This window comes from Tachypleus tridentatus, chromosome 8 (genome assembly GCF_004210375.1).
Source record: "Tachypleus tridentatus isolate NWPU-2018 chromosome 8, ASM421037v1, whole genome shotgun sequence".
In the NCBI taxonomy this organism is placed as follows: Eukaryota; Metazoa; Arthropoda; class Merostomata; order Xiphosura; family Limulidae; genus Tachypleus; species Tachypleus tridentatus.
This window is the reverse complement of record NC_134832.1, coordinates 84,681,968-84,695,893: the sequence shown is the minus strand read 5'-3', so window position 1 is coordinate 84,695,893 and position 13,926 is coordinate 84,681,968. Positions and strand designations below refer to the sequence as shown.

The 13,926-nt window shown below is 34.5% G+C and overlaps 1 protein-coding gene across 1 annotated transcript; it reads left to right on the top strand.

Moving 5' to 3' along the window:
- Window positions 1–12,171: 12,171 nt before the first annotated feature.
- On the top strand, window positions 12,172–13,173 carry LOC143223847 (uncharacterized). Its single transcript, XM_076452326.1, has 3 exons — window positions 12,172–12,403; window positions 12,579–12,799; window positions 12,964–13,173. The coding sequence occupies exons 1-3, from the start codon at window positions 12,172–12,174 to the stop codon at window positions 13,171–13,173; spliced, it is 663 nt and encodes a 220-aa protein (XP_076308441.1).
- Window positions 13,174–13,926: the final 753 nt, after the last annotated feature.

Sequence of the window (13,926 nt, the reverse complement as noted above, 5' to 3'; positions counted from 1 at the left end):
AGTATTGAAGAGAGACAGGTTGTGATTCAGGAGCATATGCTCTTTAGCACGACCCCTCACATCAATACTAGAACCACCCCAGAAGGGATTATGCCAATTGAGATCCCCAAAATTAAAATGAGGGTTGGAAGTTGCTCAATGAGGGCATCAAGGTCTGAGGGATGATAATTTTTTCCAGGTACACAGAGCAAACAGTGATAGTATGACCTAATGAGATACAGATGGCTACAGACTCCCAGGGCATATTCAATGGCAAGAACCAGGTGGGCACATGTTGATCAACCAGCAGTGATACTCACCCATGTCCTTGTCCTACATATGACCTGTCATTACGGTATAACGAGTATTGTCGAATTGTGACTACATTAGTAGGTTTTAAAAATGTTTCCTGTAAAGAAAGACATTTGGGATGATAAAAGCCAATCAAATCATTGATGTCATTCACATTTACTTGAAAACCTCGACAGTTCCACTGGATTAATATTGCCATTTTTATTTATTTTGGAGGAGAATGATGTACGGAGACATTCTTCTTGCGACCGTGCTTTTTTTCTTTCTTGGATGTGAGTCGGTCACTCTTTAGTGATCCTGCTCTGAATCTACTAGGCAGGTCATTATTTGTAGACAAATGTTCCAGTGATTGAGAACGTGAACGAATAGGTTGTTTAATTTTTGAGATGTCAAGAGAGGAAGACCCCATGGAAACACCTGGGCGTGAACAAGATGAAGTTGGACAATAACTGTAAGATGTGGTAGGGACAGAGATAGAAGTAGAAATTTATTCGTTAACTTTGTTGATTTTGGAGGGTACTAGATTAAGATGCGCTGTTAAGAATTCTGTAGGAGGCAGAGAAAGATCTGTCTGGACTCCTACTATAGCAGTGAAACGGATTTCAGCAGCATAAGTCCAAGATGGAATTGGGAATTGTAATTTCTGAGCCTCTAGATAAGTAATATTATGAACTGTCTTGAGACGTTGTACTTCTTTCTCTTCTACCCATTTAGGGGCAAGAAGTAAAATAGGAAGGATGTGTATTATTACAGTTAACACAATGTGGTTCTAGTTGGCATTCAAAAGCATCATGGTCTTTACCAACACAACAGGTACATGTTAAGGAACCACGGCAAGATGTTTTCGAGTGATCAAATCGTTGACAATGAAAACATTTAACAGGGTTAGGAATATAAGGCCGTACCTCACAATTCAAATATCCTGCCTTGATTGTGGTAGGAGGACGTGATGTTGTGAATGTTAATTTTAGAACATTTGTCAACTCCATAAACCCATCTCTTCGAGTAAAAATTCGGTGCACGGCTGTAACACCTTGGCTGGTGAAACCTGCGAGAATCTCTGATTCAGTAATGGTCTTTAAATCCCCTCTTAATTATAGCTCCTCTGGAAGAATTCAAAGTAGAATGAGGAGTAACCTGAATGGGCATATCCCCAATGGCCTTTGATTTCAAGAGGAGTTTGGAATGTTGTGATGAAGCTGTTTCCACTAAAATGTCCCCAGACCGTAATTTTTTTTTACTGATTTAAGTGAGCCAGCGAGCACTTCTAAACCATTCTGAATAAAAAATGGAGACATCTGGCCTAAGGGTTTTTCAGTAAAAGAATGTATAATTAAAAATGGCGGGACAGATTCAAGTTGTGAGTTTGACCGTACAGAGTCATCAATGCGCGGTCGTTTGCTAGTAGTCGGATGTTTCTCTATGCTGTCATATTTGTTTATTTTTTATTTGAGGGGTATCAATAATAAAAAAACAATATTTCGGTGCCCACTGATCTCACCCCCATGGAACTCTACGAGAGGACGCACTACATTGCCATATAAGGTCACTGCAGCGACGCCAGGGTTTCGTGAGCTAGTAATAAAGTTGTAAACTATTTTTTTCACCACACTATATCGGAAAAAAAAACCCTACCATTATAAAGGAGGGGAGAAGCCTTTAAACTCTCTTGAAGTCTTAAGTAGGGAATTTTAATCAGTGTAGAAAAATAACTTATTTCAATCTCTGTATTGCCAGTTATTCAAAACTGATTTTAACTCGTCAACATTATCAGGTAGCTTGCCGTCCTACTTCCATTCTAACATTTTGTTTATCTTTCATGTGCTTAATTCAATCCTTACTCTTAATTATTAAGTTTTCGGTCAACCTTTCTGATGTTTTAATTTTCTGTTACACCAATGGGGAGGCAGGAGAGATAAACCATTAACTTCAATTGAAATGGTTTCTTTTAAGTAATAAATAACTACATTAAGTGCCACTGACAAACCATCCATTGCAGCTGTATCTACTACAAACATTCTTTTCTGAGTAGAACAAAAAGTATGAGATGTTAGAAACCAAAATTAGTATGCTTAAATACCTCCTTGTCAACAGACTTGGGTAATTTTATTTATTAAAGCTTACATGTACAATAGCATTTGACTTACTCCATATTGTAAAGCTTTGTTAGTGAATTCTGTAAGCCTGTCTTTGGTTTCCTGTGCAACAATACGAGCTAACGAATTTTGAAGAATGCCATTGGTTAGTCCTGCTTCCTTGCCAGCCTATATAAAATGTGAAAAATGAAAATGTTATACCCAGTTGTCTTTTCTTTTTGCACAAAGGATCTGTAACTAGTGAAATTAATTTGCAGGGAAACCAAAGAAAACAAAATCATAATATCAAATCTTACCTGTTCAAAACTTTCAAGTTCAGTTATATCTTGATGCTGAAAGAAAAGATAGTAACATTCAGTCACCTGATGCATATCTACAACTTTTTGTAGCTTACATGGGTGTACAAAGAATATTTGTGGTAGAAATGAAAGACAATTAAATGGCTTAATACAGATCAATGTATACATACTTGTCTCTCATGAATTCAACAGCAAGATCCGTGTAAGCATATATACAAATATTTGAGGAATGTTTAATAAAAGCTCAATTTCAAATATATGAATAAGCAAAGGGAATGTATTTGACAAGCTACTAAGAGCTGGGCAATTTAGAGGAACTTGTTAATTGTCGCGTTAACTAATAAACTACAGCCAACTAATCACTTATTCACACAGAAACATTAATAATGTGCAAAGTACTTATAACTGGATAAAATAACTGGATCATGCAGCTGCAGAACATTTTATGCAAGATACAGGATCCAGGACAATGTGTTACATCCATGATTACTGACTCTCGCTTTGAAACAAACTGCATTGCTCTTCATAAATATAGATGTTTGCAGAAAATTGGCATTACTTTGATAAAGCATAAAATGCATACATCGTGAAAACTTATAAGACTTGAATGTGGTAATCAAAGGAAGTCAACCACCAAAATTTCTCTAATTTTATAAATATTCAAGAAGTTTATTGAAACAATGTTTCAATTCTGTGCAATTGCTCTAGGTATGTCTTTACATGAATTGAATCATAATGTTGTTTTTTGTATTTTCTTCCTGTGATTTCCAATCACGTTTCAAAACATAATCGTTAGTCTCTTGTATCCTACTGCAATTTTGTTTTACAATTGTTTTATTCAAAGAGAACCATTTCTTTCTAATGAGACATCGATTTCGTGCGACAATATGTAATTTCTCATTTTGAAAAATAAAAGTTACGATTACCTACCTAATTACATTGTCACTTTGAAAAAAAATTCAAGAAGTCTTCAACAAAAGCAATAACAAATAAATAAGAAGCCAAATTATTTAAAACAACAACAAACAATTTGATTGAGACATTGTCCAAATAACTAATTTACATGGAACTGCATCATCAACGATGAGAATGGACGTTCAGTAAGGTCAGATTTAAGTATTATTCAGTTTATAATTTTTAATTCTGTGCTTCTTGTTGCTTAGAAAGCGATGCCTGCTAGTTGGACTTCTTTATGATCTCTCACAAGTATCTGTTGCTATGTCTTAAAACTTAAATTGTATTGTTTCAAAGGGTTGTATAATTTTAAATTTTGCCACGTAACTGATATCATCTTAACCTTTCTGCTTCATAAAAATCAAAACACTAATTCAATGCGTGTAATCTCTGGTGAAATAATGTTTTTATCATATTTGAAAGTGATTTTATAATATCTCACAAAGCGGAACTATGTCTGAGATGTATGGAAATTTAATCAATTTTGAAATAGAAATGCGTTACTGTGATCCAAGAAACTAACTTTGTAACGGCGGGGAGAAGAGGGAGGAACCATTTTGGAAACAGTTAACAACAGCATCAAAGGATGCCTAAAATAAAGCAGGCACAGAGTACAAAACAAATAGTTGTGTGGAGGTCAAGTGTAGTTTTCAGAAACCAGTTCTTTTGCTGTTGTTCAAGTATTCATTTTTAATTAGCTGGATGTACTTTTACTTTCACATTTTATTTGGCTCAAGTGTTTGATATCATACTGTATCTTCAATTACAATCAATTGTTATGCATTGCCCTTTTAACAAATCATTCGGAATACTCTTGTCCACAAGACTCTAGACAGGTTTTCAGTGAACTCTAGATTCTTCATGTCCACAGCTGTAAGAAATCGCTGAGCAGAGAGTGACCCTTTTTTTGAACATCACATCAAATATATCCTGAAATGTAATGTTGTTACATTTGTAAGCAAGAACAGTTTGTTTGACAGAGTTAAGTGATATATGCTAAGTTACATACATATTGTTATAAAATAGTTGGTTGCTAATAAGAACAGTTTTTTGTATGCTACTGTAAGCTGGAAAGTATGTGTTTTTGATGTAAATCCTATCATATACTTTCTAAAACAAATACATCAAAGTTAACAATAAATCAACCTAGCTAGAAAGAATCTGAATTTGAAAATGAAAAAAGAAACTAAAAAAATAATGACCAGAACTGAAGGTCATATAAGATCTCATGCACTTTGGAAAACAAATTACTTTCTGAAATGTTTCTCTAGAGTACCTTAAAGAATATTAATATAATCCACAAGCTTCAGGCACAAGAGAATTACTTATATACCACTCAGAGTTGATATTAAAACATGAATATCTTGGAAATAGTTAAAACACAAAATAATATCTTGAAAGACATAACTATTTTTAATAATTTCTTTATTACACTTACCAGTGTTTATATTCCCAAACATTAGTAACATTAACAAGTGATATTACATATAAATATGGAAATTATCAAAGTCTTTTTATTTCTAAAACATACTTCTGGCAGATATATTGGAACTTTGTAGAATTTTCGAGTCTGCTAAGATCTGCTATCATGTAACTTGCTTTGTTAGGAACCATTGCAGGGGATGGTTTCCTGATAAAAATATAATGCATAAAAGAAGTATGATGAAAATGTATTAACCACATATATTTCATACATAACTATACATTTACATTTAGAATGTTCCAAAAGCTAACAAAATACATGTGGAAGAGTTAAAACATCTATTTCATGTTGACTTTCATTTACTTCCTTATGAATGGTACAGTTTACTTCGTCTGTTTGAATGTATGAATACATTATTGGGAAATAACTGCTCTCATCATTTTGTGACGGGTAGTGACTCTTTGCAGTTGGCACATATTATTTTGCTAAAGAATCATTATTGTTGTTGTTTTACAACCTTCAAGCTAGGTTCTTCATTTTGTGAATAAACGCTTCTGACAATATATACATTAGTTCTAACAGCACTTAAGCCTTTTTGTTGTCCACTATGATGTTTTACCACATACATTATGTTCCTAGTTCCTCTATCTAGTGTTAGTGTACTCTTTGATATTATTACACGTTTGAAAACAGTTCTAACTGTAATATTATGAAGATTTTATCATAATTTGAAGAAAAAAAGGAAAATTAAAAGTTCAGATGAAATGGTTTGATAGTACACTTATAGTATCATATGTACTAAAGGAAATACCTAAAAATACCAAACTGGCTTGTGATACAGACAGCTTGCATATAAATAACTTAAATTCTTCAAGACCCACCAGTTTCTTTCATAATTCCTCCAAGAAAAAATGGCTTCAATGAAAGGGTTACATTCCACCTGGTTTTGTACCTACACAATGTCTGATTGAAAATATAACTGTTTTTATAAGTGTAACAAGAATTATGAAAACATCTACTTAAGTTTTAATTCATTCATCTCATGGCATTAGATTTAAAAGTATTTGTCTTTAACTTAGCTGTACTTAAAATTATATTTCAAAAAACAACAACAAAACAAAACGCAATAGGTATTGAGAAAGAAATAATTTAACAACTTTGAAACACAATATATAAAATAACAAAAATCTTGCAAATAAGAAAAACATTCCTTTTTATGCAATTTGTTCGTTTTACTTGACCAATGTAAGCTAGTAAAGCTAAAACGGTAGAAATAATATTTGTGGGAATTTATTAATTTTAGTTTGTATACAACTGTCACCTCATCAGATGTAGGTTGGATGAACGACGCTCAAAACTGCATATATAACGTAACATATCTATACTACTGTTGCGGGTGTTAGTTTTACATGTAGTTTGTGTGAATGTTTTTACAAGTTTATGTTTTAAATTCTATTTATTTTATTTCTTCAGCGGAATAAATACACCGGTACCTTGAATCATTCCTGTGTTGGTAACGTAACATCTCTAGTAGTAATACTAGTACACGTTGAAATGTAACACCTCGAATGTAATATATTTGCAAGAAAGACTGGGTTAAAAAAAAAAGAGATAAATGTACGCATAAATTATACCTCATAAGCTATCCATAAATATGGTGAAATCACATCATAAAATAGCTCAATTAAAACCGGTCTCGTCATTGTAACTGTGACGCCGAATGTAGGTCTCAGAAGGATCAAAGGTCTGTATTCCTCAAAATGTGGCGGCAGTACAACGTTCATAATTTATAGTATCGAAAGATATTTTATGGTACATATTTACACCAGGATGGCAAAAGTAAAGTTGTTATAAAATAACAATATTTCAATTAATTACCGATTTGTTATTGAAGAAATTACGACAGTGTTTAAAATACAAAATTTACTTCACTGACCAAAACAAAATATATAAATATACAAATACGTACATACGTACACACACACACTGTATGTTGTGTTACAATTACGATTGATATTGTTATTAACAGTTTTGGCCCGGCAGGGTCAAGAGGTTAGGGCGCTCGACTCGTTATCTGAAGATCGCTGGTTAGAATCCCGATCAAACCAAACATGCTCGCCCTCGTGTACCTTTGTACAGTAGAAAATGTTCTCAGTTTTAAAGCTACTAGTTAAAGGACTAAACGCGTCGTCTATTCTTGAACAAACGTTTTATTCTATTCGATGGAATCATTTTTCTGAAGATAGAGAAGCTACTGAAACCCAGCAAAAATATCACAAACTCACCTCTACCACACTCAACATTGAAACTGATAACACTGATTCGGACGTTAATTCTATTTCTAACAGTTGTTCAACTACAGATCCGCCAACTCATGTAGCTTTCATACTCACTAAACACCTTTTCGATATCACGAAGCGACAATTTACTCGCGCTGACAAAGGTATTGAAATTAAAATCGCGGGTGGGAGGAAGAAGATCAGACATGGGAGAATTCAAGGAAGCCTAACTTTTCATAGAAATGATCAAGATAAGTCAAAGTTACATGCCCGAGACAACTAGGCCTTAGAAAAACTAAAACATCATCACGAAAGAATCGGATAAAAGTAAAGATTTAGTAGTTATGAGCAAAAAATATGTGACCGTCTTAATGAAAGAAGAAAATAAATTTCAAATACTCAACAACGACCCCACTAAAACTAAAAGAGTATTTATGAACTTACAAAAGAAATAACCTACCTATAGAAGCTTCTGGATAAACTTAGCCGCATTACCAGAATTGTACGGTTTACCAGTTAGAACTGTGGTCTCAGCACAGGGCAGGGCTACTGAAATTCTGTCTTGGCTTATGTATACAATTTCAGTGCCGTTACCGAATTACCTTCCAGTCCACTTAAATAAAACACAAGACCTGCTATCGCAAATGAAAGATGCGCCTCAATTAGTGGCCAACACAACAATACTTATTTATGTTGAATGTCGTAACTATCTACTCATCTATGCAAGCGGATAATGGCTTTAATACATTGCGTGAAATCACAGCGAATCACAAATATTTTGAGATGTACAGGTTGACAGTAGACACTGACAGAAATCTTACGTTTCATCCTTAACAATGGATATTTTCGTTTTCACAAGAAACTGTATCTCCAACTCAGTGGGTAATAGAGTATCAAGTGTTTATGCTCTAATATTTATGGAACCACAATCTATCTTCTTTTAGTCTTTCTAAATTCCATATACCTGACATCCAATTTACCCTGAATCATTCTATGACACTAAGAACATAGGTTTGGTTGACGTTATCTTGAAAATCAACAGTTACAAGAATATATATATATATATATCGTTGTTTTACAAACTAATAACAAATCCCCTCTCCCTTAACTTCAACTCCTATCATCCCAAAGCTTCCAAGAAAGGTGCAATTATTGGGGAATTAAGCAGATTCGATCGCAACTTCAGTGAAACAAACAATACGTGCCGCTCCGAACTAAATTCACGTTTTTGAGCAACGAATATCCATTGTTCTACATCGAACAAATTTTCCAGGACAATGATGTGCAAACATCAGAATCGCACTTCAACATGAGAAAATGCAAATAAACAAAAAAGAAAAAAAAACACGATATTTCTAAAGGTAACACCTATAATTACCAAAGCTATAACCAAGAATATAAGAACCATAATCAGGAAATCTGATATGCCGATTTAAGTTACGTAACGGACAGGTATAACCTAACAAATATAAAAGGCTTTAAAAATCTCAGTACACTACCTTTCGACCAAATAAATCTAACTGTCTTAGAAAATCGTGTTTGCAATCTAGTGATGGGTGCCTTGTCTCCAGTGTTGTTTACCAGCTGACTTGTAACATCTGCTATCAATACGTACCATACGACAAATCGGAAGAACACTACACACAAGGATAGGAGAACATAAATAAGAGAAACAAAGAATGAGGAAATACAATAACTTTATTTTACTTTAAACTTATATTGTTTGTTACTTCACTCTGTAACCTTTTTGGAACGTTTGCTTACTACAAGAAGTAGTGAATTATTTCAACAATAAGCACGCTGTACAAATGCACGCTAGAGATTCGAAGGGAAATGATTATTATGAGTATAGGTTGCGTTTAAGTGAATGCTTCCGAAAAAGCTGCAAATTGAAACGTTGAGTGTTTAATTGAATGAAAACAACCGGTGTTATAAAGCCGTTTGATTTTGTTTCACTAGTATTGATACGTCTTGTATACCATAATATGCACTACACAAATTAACGATTCTCTTTATTACCAGTAGAAGTAGTTTTCTCTGTGGACATCGTTAGACACAGTAGTTACCTTGAAGAAGGGAGTCGATTTCACCATTCTGGGTCAGAGGTCAAATGCAAATAATCTCGCTTATATGACGCTACTATAGATATAACGAAGGATTCATTTGTGAAATACAGTGTGTAGTCATTTCACTCACATGGAAAGGATAACCAAAAAATTACACATCACCAAAAACATTTTACACGAAAAGTGTTGTTAGTCACCACATAAGAGATTATTAAGATATTGCATAACATGTGAGGCAAAAGAAAGAGAGAGAGAGAGAATCTCACACAATGGGCCACCTTTGTATATAAGACGTTCACATCGAACATTTGTTAGTATTACTCCGTACTGTAACGCATTCATTTTTGTGCGTCTTTTTAATATTTTCTGTAACCATAATGTTGTGAATGAAGCACTAACAACATTTCATATTATGTTTTCATCTCAATATAAAAACTGGTGCAACGATACTATCTAATTCCCTTGATGCAATGGTACAATTAAAAAAAAAATTAAACAATTCTGCTTGTTGTCGAGCCTTCTTTCAACGGCTAGTTAAATGAACCGCATCAAACACGTCTGAAAACAGTCCATTCCATAAGTCCCTCGCTGAAACAACAACAACAAAAAAAAAAAACCATCTCAGGTGAATATGGCTCCCAGTCAGCCAAAATTTGTATTTCTTTCCCATTATCGCTATCAAATAATAAGCAAAAGACGATGCATGAACACTGTCAGTACCCTCAGCAGCCATAAACAACTCAATCAGATCCCATCTATCTCTTTCCTTCGAGAGATTCTCATTCAGTCCACCGTAGAGAAGTCATTGAAATACCAGATACGGTTCGGATCCCAATACTGAACACGATACTCTAAATGTGAGACTAGCCAACAAAGTTATAAATCCTTTATTTATGAATACATAACTTAAAATATTCTGCCACCAGTAAGGATTTGTTTTGAATTTCGCGCAAAGCTACACGAGGGCTATATGCGCTAGCCGTCCCTAATTTAGCAGTGTAAGACTAGATAGAAGGCAACTAGTCATCACCACCCACCGCCAACTCTTGGGGCTACTCTTTTACCGACGAATAGTGGGATTAACAGTCACATTATAACGTCCCCGCGGCTAAAAGGGCAAGCATGTTTGGTGGGACGGGGATTCAAATTCTCGGACTACGAGTCGAGTGCCACCTGGCCATGCCGGGCCCACTAGTAAGGAAACGTCACTTTTCTTCCGTAACTCTAATAAGGTTATTCCTACAAATCATTACACTAATAACACAATAGTAAGGAAACGTCACTTTTCTTCCGTAACTCTAATAAGGTTATTCCTACAAATCATTACACTAATAACACAATAGAAATTACTGTATCTCACATGTGTTACCTTGCATTTAATATAATCAAAAGAGATTTACCATTCCAAATAGTCTAAATGGTTTCGTAAAAAAATAAAACAAAGCAACATCCCAAACCTTAATGTCATTAGGAAATTTGAACGATTTGCTGAGGCATTCCTTCATCAATATTATCGATATAAATACATTAATAAAGAGCAACGCTCATAAAATTGAGCGATGAAATAAGACATTAATCCAATTTGGCTGAACTCCCTGCTTTCATTTATCCAATGAGGTAACGTTCGTCTCGCACTCAGTCATTCAATCGACAGGCCGTTTACGTGGAACTTTGTCAAATACCTTCTGAATATTCCATATACACCAATGTCAAAAGATTAGCATGGTTCCGTGCGTATGTTTCATGTGTGAAGAGATACTGAAAAAATTTGTCTAATTTAAGTTTTAAGCATAACACAAGCATATTCGATAAATGTGGAAAAATGTTAAATGGAAATTTGTGAAAGGGCAAAACTGTATATGAAGTTTTAAAACAAAATATATAGAGATACTGGCGTGAGCCAGGAATTAACAGTTGCTGACTGTCTTTGGATAGGTTTCCTTAAGTTATTTGCATATTAGTTCATTTTGCTTTTTTTGAATTTCCGGATTATTTACGCAGTATCTTTTCGAAATACTCGAACAAAGCAATAGTATCATGACCTTTCCTTTCCATTCGAGTTTCGAAGGTGGCGCACTGATAGCAGCGGTAAATACGAATATGGACGTAATTTGCATGCAGATCATAATGCACGTGAAACAAATACGTCATGGTCATTCAGAGATTAAAGGTATTTAAACAAGCAAACGACGCAACTGTAATTAGTGGTTTGTGTCAAGTGTTAATTTATTTTGTTTTTCAAAGTTATTTGTTATCGACAGACGGGTAAGAGTTGGATTTTTTTAAAGCGTGCGTTAGCTAGTAATTGCGACTATTAATTGCATTACATATGTAAAAACGGCTGATGTAGGTAGAGAAAGATTATTAATTCAATTATGTTTCATATCTTAACACGACATGTTTATTATTTGTGTCTCGTAGGGGCGGAAATAAATTTCTGGTTAATAGTGTTAGGTAAACTGTGGTTGGAAGTTCCCAACTAACTTTACGTACTGAGGAAGCTTTATTCCTCACTTCCTGAATTGTCGCTAGAAGTAGCTATTCATTCATGAGTTAACTGTTTTTTTTTATTTTGAATACGTGTTACTTTCGTCAAATCTACCTAGTATACAAGCTTGCGAGTATGAATTGAAGAATATGAGCTTTCAAATAATTGTTGAAGGGATATCGTATTGTGGCTAGACTCTATTTCTAGTGTCTTGTTCGTAATAGATGTGTGAATGTAATGTACGATATTTTAACTTTTCCAGTCTTCTCTTCACGATGGGGAGAGTTGCACTTTTGCCATTAGTGTTTCTGACGTTAACAATGAGGATCTCTGGTAGCTTATTGCCCATCACAACGCCAGCCACGGGTGAACTTGTACAGCAATTGGAAGAGTACATGAAAATTAAAGTAAACGAGCTAAAACTTGGTCTACACGAGGCTTTTGAACGAGACCGGATCAGAAATAAGAGAAGTGCTGATGCTTTATATGAAATAACCGCGAGAGATGGTATGTCTGTTGCGTGAACTGCTTTTTCTGAATGTTTGTTTGTTCAATGGGTTGGTACTTCTTTTAGAAAGTCTAAAATGCGTGTCTTGTGACAACATCTGTAGTGTTGACTTTTTATATTTTGTGAACCTCTTTCCTGTCTAATGTCTTTTCACAATTATTCAATCTTTTTTAGTGATCAAGGAAGATCAGTACATGGTGAAAGATGCAAAGTCTGAAAGGACCCACCCTCTGTCTAAATTTAATATATCTGCAGTAACGTCTGTTGGACATCGTGAAAATGACTTGCTGATATTAGCAACGTACAGTGGAAGCTTGATCATTTTGAAATTTGATAACCATTACTTCAATGTATGGACTACCGTGGATGGAAATGAAGTCGCTGTGAAGGTTAAGGTACTGCAACTATACTTTGAGGGGAGGGGAGTTCTATGACAAAATCTCATTTTGGTTTTGCCTATTTCATGTTCGTAACTTAATGGATAGTTAATTCATAATGCAAAAAATACGTTTAGCCTCTTATGACTGAACATTTCATACCTATGGCTTCTTTTCTCTAGCACTTCATCTATAGAGGACAACTATGGCTAGTAGCCCTGCAGTATAGAAAAAGCAAATATTTTGTCCAAACCTATAGCTTGGAAAGAAATCTTCTGCATAAAAGGCAAACTATTGTCCTTGAGGGTTTATCTGACATTGACTTGATATTAAACAACGGCATATTTTACTTGGGCGTTAGTACCTACAACAGGCAGACTCAAATGGGATGACTTACCATGCTTTACGTGAAGTAAGTGAAATAGTTTGCTAAGTACTTTGAAAGTTATCTAAACTATTTCTGAAACCTAAATAAATCTTCCTTTTCATGATATTGTGTACGTGCCTATGCTAGGAGGTTCTAAAACAAGTTGTAAATTTTTTAATATTTGACAGACTTTATGAATGGAGACATACCCAGTTACCTAGTAGCCACAGAACCAACGAAAGGAGTTGTATCTATTTCTATGTGGGTAATTGATGGAACTCTTTACCTGATGTGCCCCAAGAAGAGGTGATACTGAGGAAGAAATATTGGGATCATTAGTATTTATTTACAACTCTCGTAAGTTTGTCCTAATCTTCTTTGATAATTGCATATATAAAACTGCAAAACTTTTATTTTGTTTTTACAATGGTGCACATGCTAATCTGTCCTTTTCCTCTTTAGGACGACTCGCCTACATACAAATCATTAAGTTTCCATTTCCAAAGGCAGCAAGACATTTTTCTGTAGAAAGAAACCACTATGTTGTATTTGTGGGCCAAAAGACTATTGTATATTGGTGGGCTGGTGAGCATAATGATTTGTACTTTTCTTTGCATAACAAACTCCACTATAAACCACCCCCCCCCCACCTAATTAAAAAACAATGTTTTTGTTTTGTCTCTTCTCACGATACTACAAACAAACATTCAATTCCCTCCATTGTCCTTATTTTAGGAGACCAGTTTTTGGAATGGTTACACTTGCCAGATTCTGAAGA

Coding starts and splice junctions, on each gene's coding strand:
- LOC143223847 (XM_076452326.1), top strand. CDS start 12,172: ATGGGGAGAGTTGCACTTTTGCCATTAGTGTTTCTGACGTTAACAATG. Junction 12,404..12,578: donor TGAAATAACCGCGAGAGATG/GTATGTCTGTTG, acceptor AATCTTTTTTAG/TGATCAAGGAAGATCAGTAC. Junction 12,800..12,963: donor AAGTCGCTGTGAAGGTTAAG/GTACTGCAACTA, acceptor TCTTTTCTCTAG/CACTTCATCTATAGAGGACA.